Below are 16,258 nucleotides of genomic sequence, written 5' to 3'. Positions count from 1 at the left end.
GAGGTGCCAATTTCCGACCGAGAGAAGAAATCGAAGGAACAACCGAACAGCCCCCTAGTACACACACACACAGACCACCCGTCGCCGATGCGCAAAGGAGTTGGCAGCGACTTCTGAAAAAAGGGAAGGAGAGGGGAATGAGAAGCCGCCAGTGGAAATAAAAGAAGGTGCCAACTCAGTGAAGGCGTCGCTGGGTGCAGACAACACAAGAGCTACAGAGCGCGTAACGGAAGAGGAGCAGAAGTAGTTTGCACCCCTCCCCTCAAGAGTCGAGACGCTAGCAAGAACACAACAACTGTAAGCCCCTCCCCACAACACCCTCACCGATGCTATGTCTTCCCTTTCTCGCGAGAGTACAACAGACGCCGAGACACCAATGCCACCTTCAGACTCCCACGCCGTACGAGCAATGAAAACAGCTCGCAGCGTGCCCGTGGGGGGGGGGGGGGTAGGAGAAGGAAACTCTGCCACGCCAGTGTGAGTAGTTGACTCACCTGCGCCACGCAGCGCAGGCTGAGAGGAGGCGGTGGAATACGCCGATGAAGAAGGATGAGACGAAGAGCAAATAACGAGAGAGAGAGCACGCAATAAAAGCTTCTCTGTTGCGCCCGCCCCGTCCCCCGGCGCTATACAGAGGGCAGCCAAGTAACGACAACTGCGTAGGTGATGTGATCGGAGAGAAGAGACAGGGGTGTGAGGTATGCGTGGGCATGTGGCTTGTTCGAGTGGAAAAGGTTGGGGGGTGGACGATCAGAACGCAGGAGGTGCACGTGCGGATGATGTGCACAAGAAAAACAGGAAGACGAGCTCAGCACACGAAAGCTAAGCAGAAGCATAGCTGCGCAGCAACAGGTAGCGCTGATCCAAGGAAGCGCCGCCGTCGAATGCACCGGAGTAGCAACAGTCCTCCTCTCAGTCAAGTATGCGCACGGCACACCAGCATGCGCATTGTCTTCGCGCACGCGGCAGTGCGTATGCGCGCCATGAACTCGCTGAGCAGCAGGAGCTGCTCAACCAGCGCCGGCCTGTACAGCGGCACCGTATTCGCTAGGAGTTGCTTTTTGGTTTCCAAGGAAACTCGTCAGAAGTGGCGGCTAACATAGGCTTGCTGCCCTTGAGCATGGCATCGACGAGCTCCATCCACATGCCGCTCTCGCAGAGGTGGAAGATGGAACGGTACATGGTCGTGCCCAAAAGTGGAGCTCCGGTAGCGCGCCTCCTCACACGCACCCTTGAAGCACGGATTCAGGCCCGGCTCATGGAGCGCAAAGTTGTTCTGCGTGTGTGCACCAGTCCATTAGACCTCCGTCTCCGTCGAGAGCTTAGCCTTGCGCGTCACAAACAAAGCCGACAGTGCTGACTCGGACAGGTGGGTGCCGTAGCATCCCGAAAAGATTCTCCTGCCCAATTTCTCTCAGCTTGTCTGCATCCGACGTGGCGACCACCGGCAGCTTCCTGATGCAGACGTTTGTCTGCAGTTCGTGCTTGTGTCAGGTGAGCAGAGCCGTCTCTTCGCCACGGGCCCTCTACTTCTTCGACAGCCTCATGCTGTGCGTGCCCCACAACGCGACGTGCAGCACTTGATGATGGCGCTAGTGCTGCTCAAGCAGCTTCTCCAGTTCACCGTACGCATCGGACATGGTTTCGCTGCCTCTTCAGACCGAGAAAGCGGGAAAAAGTACGGCGCTGGGAAGGATGCAGAGCGGAAGCGGCTATGTGAAGGCGTACAGGAACAAGCCCGAGACACCGAGAGGGCCAGGAAGACGGGGATGCACGCGCGTGTTTGTTTCGCAAGTAGGACAACAACGAAACCACACCAACGAAAAATCTGCCGTGTCGACTGGGACGACAACAACACGTGGGAGGATGATAGAAGGTGAGGTGCCTTGCCAGAAAAGGTAGAGGGAAGCGAAGGGAAGCGGGACATGGAATCGGGCAGGCTGGCCTCGCCAAACGAGGAAGGCAAAAAGCGGAACATCACGAGGCATGTGAAAAGCGCTACGCTGCGTGAGAGGTGCACCGCAGCATCTTTGCTGCGGTGATCGAGGAGGGATCATGCGTATGCAGTTGTGAGGTGGCGCGTCAACGCATGTGCCAGCAAGAGAACACACATCATGATGTCTTTTGGGGCAGTCCGTCCATTTATCTGCACGCTGAAGCTGCTATAGAGAAAGTGAAGATGACAATGGCGGTGGGGGGAGGGGAGTAAAGACAGAGTCAAGTGTTATGTTGCGTATTGACGCATTGCTCCGCAAATCCTTGATATGTGTGCATCCCCCCAGGTCACACCATAAACAATTCTGGTACCCATCGCCACGCCCAAAGCAGGTGCGCGCTCGCTCTGCAGTCCTCAACACGTGTGGGCTGCGAAACAGGAACCGACACTCCGGTGTGCATCGCTGTTCAATTGACGAATCACAGTCTCTGTGTAGACGGCCCTTGTGCACCTCGTCCCTCGTCCCTCGTCTCTCTCTCTCCACTGGGTTCCTTTGGTGGTGCTTTCGTCTTACATTATGAAGGATTAACATTGGAGCTCGAACACACGCGCACGTCCATGCGGGGACTTCAACGCACAGGCCGGCTCTTCGTTCCCTTTTTCTCCTATCGCCCTCCCATTGTCCTCCACCCACCCCCACCCCTTCCCAGCGACAGACACGCACCCGCACACGCGCCCTCTCCGAAGATCCCTCTACAAACCTTGCGTCAGCCATCCGCCAAGTTAGCGTTGAGCTGAAACGCATCACCGCAGCAAACAGTAGGGAGCGGCGATCGAAAAAAAAACGGAGCAAGCGACGAAGTCGGGTCCAGGGGCGTTCCACTTGTCCACCAGGGAGAGGGATACGGCTTGGGACGGGGGCGGGGAGAGGCGGGAGCGGGGGAGGGGGTCAACCGCGAATAAGAGGTGCGCGCTTGTCCCGTCCAACGTACTGCACAAAGGCAGCGCTACAGAGGCGAGCAGATAAGTAAATCGGCGCTGATGCGTTTGGCCGTCCGAGGCACGGCCAGAGATGGAAACGGACAGAGACACAGACATAGAAAAAGACATGCGACACACTCGTCACGTAACCTCTATGCGAGTCAACCGATCAAAGAACAGGAAAAATAAAAACGATCAGCGAAAGGCACAAAGAACAGATGAAGGAGCCTGTACTGGTCAAACTGTGTGCGTGTGCGTGCGTCTTCCTCGCTCTCGCTCTCTCTCCCAGGCAGACGGACACGCAGACGGACATGGTGGAGAAGGGGGAAGGAGCACATGAGAGGCGTCAAAAAACATATTTTCGTTTTAAAAGTAGAAAAGTAAGGAACACAAGAAAAAAAAACGCTTTCGCTTTTTCGTTGTTCGTCAACTTGTCGATTCTCGGCGACAGTGCTTGAGCTCAACCACCGCTCAGCACCCGGCCGCAGCCCTGCCACAGAGGCACCATACCCGTGCTGCGCAAGCCACCTTACATACATGCCTTACAGCTAATGCGCCAACTCCGTCATCCGGCCACGAGCTTTTCCTCAAGCTCTGCCCACAACCGCCAACCCCTCACAGGTCACCCACAGTCGCTCTCGTCATGACGGTCGCCATCCGGTGCACCCCCTTCCCTCGTGATGGCGCGGGCAGTCCGCACCTCTGTAGGCGGCGTGAGGGCCGGGTGTGATAAACTCGAGTCGCGCTGACACTTTTTTCCCATACATATGCATGGTACAGATGTGTTCGCTGCAGCAGGTCGCTCCAACACAACGCCATCCAGGCCCTTGCCGTCGACTTATCAGTGGGCATGAATCGATGTGACCTCGCCACGCCGTAGGCACTTCTGACCCTGTCATGGTCAGAAGCGGTTCTGGCATTGACAGGGTTGGCGGATGGGGGAAGGAGGGCTGCTTGGCACTCTCCCTAGAGTGTGGCAGGGGGTTACTAGACATTGGATACCACGCACCGAGAGGGGTGTCCCCACCACCACCTTCATGGGCGCAAGTAATGGAGGTAACATAAGCACACGCACACGCACCTGCACGCAGCATGCTCTCATCGCGGTGTTTCTTTTTTTCCTTTTCTGCTTTTATGTGGTGTCACCCAGCAAGAGAAACAGAGAGCAGGGAGGAACTACATGAAACAGCGTCAACCATTCTGATGTGCAGTCGCCCACTCCCCCCCCCACCGTCTCGCATCCTTCATCGCACACTCGGCATCGTTCTAGCCAGGGGCCACGGATGAGCGCATAGGCGATGGGCCTCCGACGTGGAGCTCAGCGAGAACAGATCCAGTGCATGCGCACACACACATATCCAAAAAAGGGGGGCAGAGAGGGGGAGGGGTGCCGTGTATACTTGAACGCCGCTCTATGAACACGAAAAAAAAGGAGACCGGAAAGGTTCGAGAGCAAGAGAGAGGGAGGGGGAAAAGACACAGCGAAGCACAATGCGGCGCGGCAGAGTCGGGAGTGCCAAATTCCGCATGCGCCGGTGTTCCCTCTTTCATTGCCACACCACTGGTGGGCATCGCAGCGCCGCCTCTGCCCTACACCTCGTCGCCGTTGATCTTCTTGATGATGGCCTCCCCGAATTCAGCTGTCGAGAGTACCTTGGCGCCGGTCATCTGCCGCGCAAGATCGACGGTTGCCATGTTTGCCTGAAAGACCATCTCAAGCGCGTTGATGATGCGCGCCGACACCTCGGACCAGCCCATGTAGTCAAACATCATAGCCCCGGACAGGATGAGCGAGGACGGGTTCGCTTTGCCTTGCCCGGCAATATCCGGCGCCGTCCCATGCGTCGCCTCGAAAATAGCATGGCCGGTCACATAGTTGATGTTCGCGCCTGGCGCGATGCCGATGCCACCGACAAGCGCGGCCAGCTGATCGGACACGTAATCGCCGTTCAGGTTCATGGTGGCAATCACGCTATAGTCTAATGGGCGAAGAATCGTGTTCTGCAGAAAGGCGTCACAGATGCAGTCCTTGATGACTACTTTGCCGCTGTTCATCGCCTCTCGCAGCGCCGTCTCAGCCGCCTCCCTCCCACCTTTCTCCTTGATGGCGTCGTACTGCGTCATTGTAAAGACGTCCTCGGGGAACTCACGCTCGGCCAAGGCGTAGCCCCACTTCTTGAAGGCACCCTCTGTGAACTTCATGATGTTGCCCTTGTGCACCAGCGTGACAGAGGGAAGATGGTGATCAATAGCGTACTGCACCGCTGCACGCACCAGTCGCTCACTTCCCTCAAGCGAAACCGGCTTCACACCGTACGCGCTCGTCTCAGGGAAGCGCACCGTCGTCACACCCATCTCCTTCTTCAGGAAGTCTGCAAATTTTGCAGACTCGGGGGTGCCCTGGCCCCACTCAACGCCAGAGTATATGTCCTCCGTGTTCTCGCGGAACACAACCATGTCCACCCACTCTGGGTGACGGATCGGCGATCCGACACCGGTGAACCATCGCACGGGGCGCTGGCACACGAACAAGTCCAGCCGCCGGCGCAGCACCACGTTGAGCGAGCGGATCCCCTCACCAACCGGCGTCGTTAGCGGGCCCTTCATGCCAACGTGGTGCTTGTCAAATGCCTCGATGGTCTCCTCCGGCAGCCAGGTGCCCTTCTGCTCGAACGCTTTCTCCCCTGCGAGCACCTCTAACCACGAAATCGTCCGGGTGGTCCCATACTCCTTCGCCACCGCTGCATCAAAGACGCGGTGCGCCACCTTCGTGATCTCCTTGCCAATGCCGTCGCCCTCAATGTAGGGGATAATGGGGCAATTCGGCACCACCAGCGCCCCCTTCGCGAAACAGATGGGTTCTGCCATTCTGCGATGCCTGCCTTTCGATGAGGCACGACGACACGTCTCCGCGGCAGAGAAAACAGAACGCTTGCACACTCTCATAAACCGTGGCCCGACCGCGGACGATGCGCCACCCCCAGCACCACCAAACAGAAGCGAGGCGCTCAAACGTGAGGAGGAAGACGAAGGGGGAGAGGGGAAATCCGGCAAGGCGAAGAGGATCCAACGAGTGAGAGCACGACCACTGCGTGTGAGACTTACGCACACACTGGCACACAGAGAGACGAGACGAGAGCGGTGCTGAGTACCGGAAAGGGGAAGAAAATCCCTGGGACGAAGGTCAACGGGGACGTGGGTACTACACTGCTGCCTCTAAGACCGCTGCTTGACATGCAAAAGGCACCAACTGTGCGAGAGGGTGCATGCATGTATATGTATGCAAGTATGGGTATATGCGTAAATACATAGAGAGAGACAGGTGTGTGTGTGTGTGTGTGTGTGTGTGCCAGAGAGACCGAAAGAGAGAGGAGAATGCGTTCAGATGAAAAAGTGATGCGACAAGCACGTTACCCCCCCCCTTCAGTGTTGCTCAACGGTTCCGCTTCGCCACAGAGCGTGATGTGGCCCACACTCGACCCACCACCACCCGAGGCCTGCCGCAGAGGCACCACCCGCGTGGTGCGAAGCATGCCGTAGGCACGCGCGCTACAGCAAATGCGCCGCCTCGGCCATCGGATTACGGCCCCCTGCCACACACTCTGCGCACCCACCCGCCTCGCGGGTCGCCTCACAGCCACGCCCACTATGCCGGCCGCCATCCGGTGCACCCCCCTCGGGGTGGCACCCAGGCTCCCCAGCTCTGTAGGCAGTGTAAGGGCCGGGTGGGATGAAGTTGAGTGTAGGCTGACAGGTTGCCCAGCACACGGATGGCACACGTATGCTCACTGCCGCAGTACGCTCCAGCGCAGCGCCAATCTAGGACCTGACCGCCGGCACACCCGTAACGATACACCGCTCTGACCTCCTCCCCACGTCGTCGGTGCTTGACCGTGTCAGCAGCAGAAGTGGGTGTGTGGAGAGGAGGGTTCGGCAGTCTGGCAGGGATAGAAAAAGGGGTGTGGGTGGGCTGCATGGCCTACCCTCATAGAGGTCGGGTGTGCGCTGCACCGTGCGACACCGCGCACGGAAGGGGAAGGGGGAAGGGGTGTCGCCCTCCCCCGTTATGAAGGTCGTTGGAAAGCTGGTGGCACAGACAAAACGTGGTGCAGGGAGGTTTAGCGAGAAAGCAAGACCGAAAAAGAGTACGCACCGACAAAAAAACAATTCGGGCAGATGCCGTGAAAATCGAGCACGTTGTGCAACGTATCTGTGCCATCAGGACCGCCTCCGACAGACCTCCTGAACGATAGACTCCGTGGTGGCCGTTTGACGCGCTGCCACATGAGCTGCCGTCGTCGCGATCCGCGGAAAGCGCACAGAATCGAGAACGGAGTGTGGAGGTGTCGCCGTCTTTTCCCGGAATCGAGCGCGATGTCGGCTAATGCTCTACGTTGGGTAATCCCTATCCCGCCCCACCCCCAACCACTGTGCATTCACTTTTGGACTTCTGCGAGCGTTAATGAAGGCCATGTAGAGGAAAAAGGATTGCTGCGCACTGCGCATCTATCACGCTGTTCGATACAAGGCTCATGCGCGCCACGAAATAGACGGTGAAGGCAACGGTGTGAGCATTCCCAGACGGACTTGAAACGAATGCAGCAACAAAGAATAATAAAGACACGTCATGTGCTGAGAGCGCTTGTGTCAAGCGTCCGAGGCTCAGGCCTTTAGGTAGCGCGCCTCCAGGTGGCGGTGCAGGTACTCGGGGTTCAGTGTCTCGCCTGTTGCACGTGTCATGAGGTCGTCCGTCTCGTACACACAGCCATGGTCCCAGATCTTCTCCTTCTGCTTCTCCAGGAGGGGGCCGAGCTCACCGGTGCGTAGGCACTCGTCCACCTTGTCGTCTCCCAGCTCCTTCCGGATGCTCGCCATAATCTGCGCCGCATACATGGCACCGAGCGAGTACGTCGGGAAGTAGCCGAGCGCACCCATGGACCAATGCACGTCCTGCAGGCACCCGACATCGTCACGGCCCTCCGTTGAGAGACCCAAGTACTCCTGCATCTTCGCATTCCACGCGCGCGGCACATCCTCCACCTCCAACTTGCCCTCCATCAAGTCGCGCTCGATCTCGTAGCGCAGGATCACGTGCAGAGGGTAGCACACCTCATCCGCATCGATGCGGATGTAGCCAGGCTTCACCTGCTGCAGCGACTTGCGCATATTGTCCTGCGAAAACGCTGGCTGCGCCTCGAAGAACTCAGGAAGGCGAGTTGTGAGGTAGTCGATGAAGGGCGTCGCGTGGCCAATCTGAAACTCCGCAAAGAGGCTCTGGCTCTCATGCAGGCCAAGAGAGCGGGCGTTACACACCGGCTGCGTGATGTGCTCGCGTGGGCCACAGTTCTGCTCGTACTTGCCATGACCACTCTCGTGGATGACGCCGTACAAGCTCTGCACAAACGTGTCGTCGATGTAGTTTGTTGTTAGTCGGCAGTCCTCCTTCGTCATTCCCGTGAAAGGGTGGGGGCTGACGTCGAGGCGACCGGCGTCGGTGTCGAAGTGCCAGATTTTCATGAACTCCTTGCACAGTGCTTCCTGCTTGTCCTGCGGGAACTTCTGCGAGAACGCTATCACCGCGTCGCCGGACTGCTTCTGCACAATGTCCTTGAGCAGCTGCGGCAGCCAGGACTTTACATTTGCATACACCTCATCCAGCTTCTGTGTCGTGATGCCTGGCTCGTACTCGTTCATGAGCGCCTCGTACGGGGATAGGGAGGTGCCAGCAGCAAGGTAGGCGCCCTCCTCACGGGCGAGCGCCACCAGGTCCCTAAGCACCGGTAGGAACTTGACGAAGTCATTGGCTTTGCGGCTGTCGCGCCACACGCTGTGCGCTTGTGTCGTGAGGCGCATCTTGCGGCCCACAAACTCTGCCGGCAAGGCGGTAGCGCTCTTCCATGCACGCTTCATCTCACGCAAGTTTGCGCGCTGAACCGCATTCAGCTTGTCGCTGCCCTTGGTGGCGCTCTCAATCAGGTCCTTCACCTCCGGTGCCGTGATGAAGCCAAAGCGCAGCTCCGAGAGCATCGCCATCGCCTCCCCGCGAGATTCCTCGCCTTTGGGGGGCATGTTTGTGTTCATGTCCCAATTGCCGAGACCGAGGAAGTGGTCCAGGCGGTAGACCTTCGTAAAGATCGTTTCCAGCTTCTTGTACGACTCCATGTTTGCAAGGCACGGGTTGCACGTGCGCAGAAACAAAGGCGGCACAAGAAGGCGCGACGTCGCCTTGAACGTTTTTGCCGTTGGTTTATGAGGAAAGGGAGGGAAGAGGGGGCCGTAAGTATTCCGTTAATTCGTGGACGGTGTCAACGGTGCTAAGAAGGGTGCAGCTCAAAGGTTGGGTACACACTGGCACGCCAAGTACGTGATAGAGGAGAGAACACACCAAGGGCAGGCAACCGATACGTGAGCACCAATCGCAAAAACAAAACCGAGACAGAAGGCGTCCACCGCGCCGTTGGTTTTATGTGTGTGTGCGCGTGCCAGTGGTGGTGGTGCGATAGAGGATTGCCAGTGGAGTTCACGGTGGTGTGCAGAGGGGATGAGGATACGGTGAAAGATGTTTGTGTAGGAGGAGGGGGAAAGGGTGGAGGGGGGGAGCTGCAGAACGCAAGAGAAGAAAAGAGAGAGGCAGGGCGGCGAGATGGAAAGACACACCCATAATTCGTCGTGAGGATGACGTCACCAAAACTCTACCGGCGTCACGCTCGCTCACTTCCAAAACCGCGTAGGGCGCACCCGGGTCATGTCCCCGTGCGGCGACTCACGAAGGTCATTCACAGAATACGGGAACATGTACACACACACACACACACGCACAAAGGAGAGATGAGCAGAGCGCCCCTTCCCTCTTGTGGCGGCTTTGGTAGGGCCCGTGCCACACGTCTCCTCTCGCGATACGCTCGCTCTCCCAGCCCCCTTTCCTGTTTCCTGCAATCGCGAGGCGCCAGTGCACGGCCATGGCAAATGGAAAAGTGCGGGTAGGCGGATATGAAAAGGCGCTTGCCATCACGCACGTGACACCTCATCACTGACCCCCCCCCTCGACCACCACCACTACCACCAACGACTGCGCAAGCCATGGAAAAGCACGGCGGGAAAAGAGCGGAGACGGGTGGTTCTCTTGCGCTCCCCACGGTTCCCAAGCGCTGCGCCTTTCTTCTTGGATTACCACTCCACGACACAGGTCGATTCTTTACGAGAAGGAAGTCAGAGACCAACACACAGAGACACGCACGGGGATTAAAAGACAACCGTACTTAAGTCCGTTCCTTCTTAGATACGCGTCGAGACACAGCGGAGCACACACGATGGCGTGCGCACAGTCGCAAAGGTCGCACTACACAAGCCGGTCGTTACGGAGTTGTGCGGTCAAAGGCGAGAAAGGGAGAAGAGACCCACGGAAGAAGAGAGAAGCGCGAGACCAAGTCAAAGGGGTGGCGGCGCCAGCACATCCTGCACACCGCCATTACAATCGCGGTAGACCACGGTTTCACTTGTCTCTCGCCTCCTTCGCGGCTTTTGCCTTGTTGCCCTTCAGGTGCTTGTTGGCCACGACTTCGAAGCGGTGGACGGCGTCGCGGGCGTTGCGGCGGTTCATGTAACGGCGGTTCAGCGGCACGTACGCGAACGGGTCAAGGTTACCGCGCTTCACATCACCGTCACCCGCTCCGCGGAATTCGTCGCCCTTTCGAATGTCCTCCTCCACACGCTGGCGTTTCATCTCGCGCCTCACCGCCTTCTCGTCCCGCAGACGGGACACCTGCAGTGCGCTCGGGCCAACGGAGCCACGACCCCCTTTGTACACCTCGGTCGCCTTCTGGGCCGCATCCTCCGTGACGCGGCTGCCATAGCGAAGCGTGAGCTCCTCATTCTCAAAGTCCTCATCCTCTGCACGCGAGCGCTTACCTGGACGCCCGTTTGCCTCATCGTTCAAGGCTGAGGCCATCACTAGTCCGCTCTTGCGCCGCATCAGCCGCTCAGCCATCGCCTGGCGGGCCTTGTGCGCCTCCTCCGCTCGCTTCTCCTCCTTGCTGATAATGCGCAGTTTTCCGTCGCTCTGGAAGTCCAGCACCATGTTGTCGTACTCGTCGTCCTTGTCGTCCATGCCATCACCGGCAGCAATGGTGGCACCCCCGAAGCCTTGAAAAACGGGAGCGGCGTGCTTGGCAACAAAGCTGCTCAGGGCGCCCGCCTCGAGCAAGTCCTCCTCGGCCGCCTCCTCCCGACCGGCGTTCATGGCAGCACCGAGGAACAGCTTGTCGAATTCGTTCTGCTGCTTCTCTCGGCGCCTCTTCTGCTCCTTCTCGGACTTTTTCTCCTCGCGCCTCATCATCTTCTGCGTGTAGCGAAGGAAGTTCTTGCTGCCAAGCGGAAAGATAGGGTCGACCTGCTCAATCGGGAAGCGCTTCAAGCACTTCTCCAGCAGTACGCGGAGCTGCATGCGCGTGTTGCTCGACACACTCGGCTGCGACGTGACAAGGGCAATGGCGTAGAGCAGCTTCGGCAGGGCTTTGGAGACAGCCGCCTTTACGGCGGGGCTTCGCTTCGCCAGCTTGAGCGCCATGCGGGCGAAAATGGCTGCCGCCGTGCGTACTTCGACGTCTTTCGATTCCATGAGCTGGAACCCGACAGCCATGGCGGCCTGCAGGTCCGACGCTGGCAACTCACTATGCGTCAGGTACACCACCTTCGCCATGCACACCACTGCGCTTGACACCATCATCGTGGTCTTTCCCGAGAGCCCGGCTATTACCATAAGCAGCAGCGCATTCACCGGGGCGCCGGCGGCGGTCATGTAGCGCTGCATCTTATCCAGCACATCCATCGTCATCGCCCGCGTCTCGCTCGAGCGCTCACGCGAGAAAAGGACAACCTCGCCAACGAGCGAGCGAATCGTGGGCAGCAGTTCGGCAGGGCAGTACATCTTGCAGGCGTCGAGGGCCCAGGAAAGGCAGCGAATGCGCATCTTGAGACCAGAGACGGTGACGTGCTGGCGACTGACGGAGAGCAGCCCGAGGACGCGCTGCAGCACTGGAAAGATGTCCTTGATGCGGTGTTCAAACATGGCGTAGAGGAGCTTGTACGCTTTCTTCTGCAGAAGCCGTGATTCCGGTGCGGGGTCCATCAGGACAGGCTCGATGATGTCCTGGAAGAGGGTCATGACGTTCTCCGCCGACAGCTGCGGCACCACGGCGCACGCGATATCCAGAATAACACGGCGCTTGGAGGTGAGAGGGGCGTTGCCCGCCTTACTGCCGCTGGCGTTTCGCGTTGTTTGCGCCGCAATGTTCGAGCTAACGTTAAGGATACCCTCAAGAATGGTTGTCATGACGCTCTTGTTGCACACCGTTGAGAAGCTCTGGATCGCCAGCAGGACAGCCGTGGAATCGTGTGCTTCGAAAGTGTTGCACAGCTTTGGCATAATGTTCGCGCTGAACTTGGCGAAAATCGTGTCGCACACAAGCTCGGCATACGCCTGTGTGATATTGTGGTACCGGTGCGGGTTCCACCCTGGGTCGGTGACGGACAGCACGTAGAGGTCCTCGTCGAGCGCGTCTTTGCGAAGGCGGCGCTGCACCGCGGTGCTCGTAGGGACTTCGCCACGTAGGTCGTCGGGTAGGACTTCCGTGCCGTCGAGGTTGTCGTCATCATCGTCATCATCCTGCGCGCTGCGCCTGAGAGCGTAGTAGCCACTGCAGAGCACATGAATCGCAGACGCGCTCGTGTTCACAAAGACCGGATTGGAGAGAAGGCCGACAAGCTGCTTGGCGAGGTCGCGAAACGACTCCAGCGTGACCTCCACCGGGTAGTGACAAAAGCCGGCGGCGACGCGCCAGTATTGCACCTGCAGAGCAGACCACCGCGTGAACTCCTCGACGCGCTGCTCCTTCTCGGACTCTACGGCCATCCTGCTGCAAAACTGAATCAACGGGAAGAAGTGCTGAATGAGAAACGGCAGCGAGTCATGTGAGGAGGTGCGGCGCCACACGTTCAACAAGTAGCTTGTCGACCAGAGAGTCGCCGCCTGCTCTGCCGCATCCTCATGCACCACCGTTTCCGCCTTGTAGGCGGCGCGGGGATCAAAGTCGAGCAGCTCGGTGAACTCGCGCATGTACATGCAGCACCCTACCGCCACGAGTGCGCGCTCCACCTTGGCATTCAGAGTGGAGTCGTCCATGACGCGAAGCTTATTCAGCACCTGAACAAGGAACGGCACAGACGGAAATCGATCTGTGAAGGCGATGTATGTCTGCGTGCGATCGGGGCCGTGCTGTGTTGCGCTGGTGGTCTTACCGACGCTTGCCGCGTACTCGGCCTGCGCTTTGGCGACCTCCTGTGGAGGAGGCTGCACGCGCTTCAAGTAGCTCATCCGCCTAAATACAGTCGCAAGCAGCTCCATGGACATTCCCCAGCATTGCTGATACAGCGGCTTTAGCAGCGACAGCAGCTCCTCCGACAAGAGCCCGTCGAGGCACCGCTGGCCCTCTTCCGACTCGACAATGTACGGCGCAAGCGCATGGTCAAAGAGCAGCGTCAGCTCGGCCATGACAGCCGCCACGACCGCGGCGGGGGTCTCGGAGAGGTTGCGCAGGCACACGCGCACAAAAACAGGAAGACCAGCGCAGAAAAAGCGCTGTCGAGCGTTGAGGCTGTAGAAGGCCGATGCCGGATCCTTGCGTGGGGCCGGGCTTCCAGCATTGCGCGTGCAGAGGGCGTTCGTCTCGAGCACCTTGCGGAAACTGGACAAGTACAGCTTCATAGCCTCCGTCTGCAGCTTGCTCGGCTCCAGCTTCTCCAGAAGCTGCAACTGCTCCACCGTGGGCGACTCGATGGAGAGGAGCACGGTGACAGCGAGCTTCAACGCCTTGGCGACAATGAGGGTGTTGTTTGTGCCATACTCGGCCATCAGCTGGTCGCACAGGCCAAAACACCCCTGCAACTGGTGCAGTAAGACACCTTGCGTCAGCTTCGGGACGCAGGCGGCCATGATCGACAGCATGTAGGGCACGTGGCGCTGGTCTGGTGTCTTGGACAAGGCCGTGAAGGCGGTGATGAACAGGGCAAGCGGACTGACCTTCTGCCTGAGCATCTCGATGGCGCTCGTGAGGCCATCCTGAACGGCGTGCAGGGTAGCTTTGTCGAAGACGTGGTGGATCTTTTTGCTCTTGGCCTTCTGGATTTGCGCCATCCGCTCCCGCTTGGCGGCCTTCGCCTCCTCCTCCGCCGTGCGCTGCTTCTGTTTCCATATCTTCTGCTGTGCCTCAAACACCTGCTTGCGACTGAGGTTGGACCCCCTCTTTGTGCGGCGGAGACCACCACTGACCCGACTGGACAGGGCCCCTGCTGAGGGCTTCAGTCGGCCCACCATTCTCAGAAAAGCGGTGCGTGTGTGTGTGGGGGGGAGAGGTGAGAAGCGGCCGCGCACAAACAACAGGAAGAGGGACAAAAACAATAACGGCAGGAAGATGCGCAATGAGTGCGTGCGTGACCCAATGAACCCCCGACCGGAGAGGGGGAGGAGGTGAGGACACACCAGCACACCGCGGAGAAAATCAGACGTGCACGTGGGCCGTGCGCTCTTCCAGTGCGATGGGGAGCAGGAGCGACGGAGTCACTAACCAACCGCCACGTGATGATGAGAAAATGGGACGTTGTGGAAACAAACGATGAGACGATGTACGTGGCCGGTGGGGAGGGGAGGGGAACGGCAGAGAACAAGGGAAGGGAGCGAGGAAGTAGGCGAGTGTTCATGCAGGGGGAGGGGAGGGGGGAAGAATGGCACATGCCGTAACGCATGCCGTACTAACAGCACCAACGAAATAAAAGACAAACCGCGAGTTTCTCGCGCACTGTCCATCCTTCATGGACAGCGCTGTCTGCGCACCACGACGTGGTTCGTCATTTGTTGAGGGTGGGAGCGACACCAACGTGGATGACACGCCCATACGTCACCTTTTATTTCCTCGTCAAAGTGTCCGCATTCGCCGACAAACAAGTCAACAAGTATACACACACACACACCACACCCACAGCGCGCCCAGCCCCTGCTGCGCGGCGGGCTGCATCCCTCGTCGCCTAGGACGAGCCGTCTGCCGTCGAATCGAAGCCGTGCGTCTAGCGGGCTCCCCCTCTCCTTCCTCGCCCCTTCCTTGCCTGCGTGCGGCGCGACCAGCTCCACACGGAGCCTCCGCGTGGGCTGCACGCACTCATCCAAAGCGAGCGACATCCAGGGTCGTCGTCTAGAGCCGAGGCGGTGGCGCCTGCCGTGCGGGCAACGGGGGGTGGCCCAGGTGCATGCCAGATGAGCTCAGGGACCAAGCCCGCCAGCCTCAGGCCAGGGCCCTCCGAGGCCCCGCGCCCCCCCTGCCTGTGTGCCATGCTTCGCCCTCTCGGTCGCTTCATGCGGCAGCATCCCATAATATGGTGTGGAGGCTCCCCACGGTGGGGGCCGGGAGGGCCCCCCGTGGTGCAACTCGAGGGTGCTCTCGCCATGCCCCGGGCACCTGCGCCCCATCAGCCCGCACCGGCCAGACGCAGGAGGTGCTGCATGCTTCGCGCACATGCACAGTGGAACTCATTCGTGTGCATCGCTTCACGTCTTGTGCGTGGGGCACTCCTGCTCTGCGCCCCTCTTCATGCCTCGCCTGGATGCGATGCACCATGCCAGCTCAGCCTGAGAGCGCCTGCGCACAGTGCCCGCATTTTCGCACGACTGGGTCTGCGGCAGCACGGTGTCGCTGTCGGGGAGTCTTGCCCGCACGCGCAGCGAGAGGTCGAGCGATGCCATGAGCCTGTGGCGCCAGGGGCACTCCGCCCTCTCCTCAACCCGCACGCCCCTGGGCGGAACTGGGTGTGTCAAGCGGAAGGGGCCCACGGAGAAGCATGGGCCGGCGCACAAAGAGCCCACAGCTGGTCCTTGGGAGGGGGCACAGGGGGGGGCAGCGATGGACAGCCGATGGGGAAGGGGCATGTAGCGCAAGGGAGATGTGCGCAATCAGCTCAGTACGCGCACGATCACAGAGGGGGGCGGGGTGTGATGTAAGCGTCGAGCGGTCCGCACATCCCGCGTAGCACACCAGGCACAACGCCGGGTCGGAGGCCCTTACAGCACAAGCGGGCGCGGGCAGGGGTGTATACCACATTGACAGCGTAGAGTGCAGCAGAGCGCATCTGTACCCATGTACATCGTGATACGCCACCTCCCACCTCTGCAGGGCCCGTGCCGAACGACATGAGGATTCGGGCGAGCGCGTCACACAAAGGTGGAAGCCGCAGCCCCCACCCGCACCCTCCTTCCCCAATAGGTAAAAGAGGCCAAACACACCCACGCACACCCTT

At 59.3% G+C, this 16,258-nt stretch overlaps 3 protein-coding genes across 3 annotated transcripts; all 3 read right to left on the bottom strand.

The window, feature by feature from the left end:
• Positions 1-4,507: 4,507 nt before the first annotated feature.
• Positions 4,508-5,785, bottom strand: LMXM_32_2550 (putative isocitrate dehydrogenase; the record flags this gene model as incomplete). Its single annotated transcript, XM_003878462.1, has 1 exon — positions 4,508-5,785. One exon carries the CDS (start codon positions 5,783-5,785, stop codon positions 4,508-4,510), a length of 1,278 nt encoding a protein of 425 aa, XP_003878511.1.
• A 1,794-nt stretch (positions 5,786-7,579) lies between these two features.
• Positions 7,580-9,079, bottom strand: LMXM_32_2540 (metallo-peptidase, Clan MA(E), Family M32; the record flags this gene model as incomplete). Its single annotated transcript, XM_003878461.1, has 1 exon — positions 7,580-9,079. The coding sequence occupies one exon, from the start codon at positions 9,077-9,079 to the stop codon at positions 7,580-7,582; it is 1,500 nt and encodes a 499-aa protein (XP_003878510.1).
• Positions 9,080-10,409: 1,330 nt separating this feature from the next.
• On the bottom strand, positions 10,410-14,288 carry LMXM_32_2530 (conserved hypothetical protein; the record flags this gene model as incomplete). Its single annotated transcript, XM_003878460.1, has 1 exon — positions 10,410-14,288. The coding sequence occupies one exon, from the start codon at positions 14,286-14,288 to the stop codon at positions 10,410-10,412; it is 3,879 nt and encodes a 1,292-aa protein (XP_003878509.1).
• Positions 14,289-16,258: the final 1,970 nt, after the last annotated feature.

The sequence above is a fragment of the Leishmania mexicana genome, chromosome 32 (genome assembly GCF_000234665.1).
Source record: "Leishmania mexicana MHOM/GT/2001/U1103 complete genome, chromosome 32".
NCBI lineage: Eukaryota > Euglenozoa > Kinetoplastea > Trypanosomatida > Trypanosomatidae > Leishmania > Leishmania mexicana.
The sequence above is the reverse complement of the archived record's forward strand: the minus strand, read 5'-3'. Positions and strand labels throughout refer to the sequence as shown.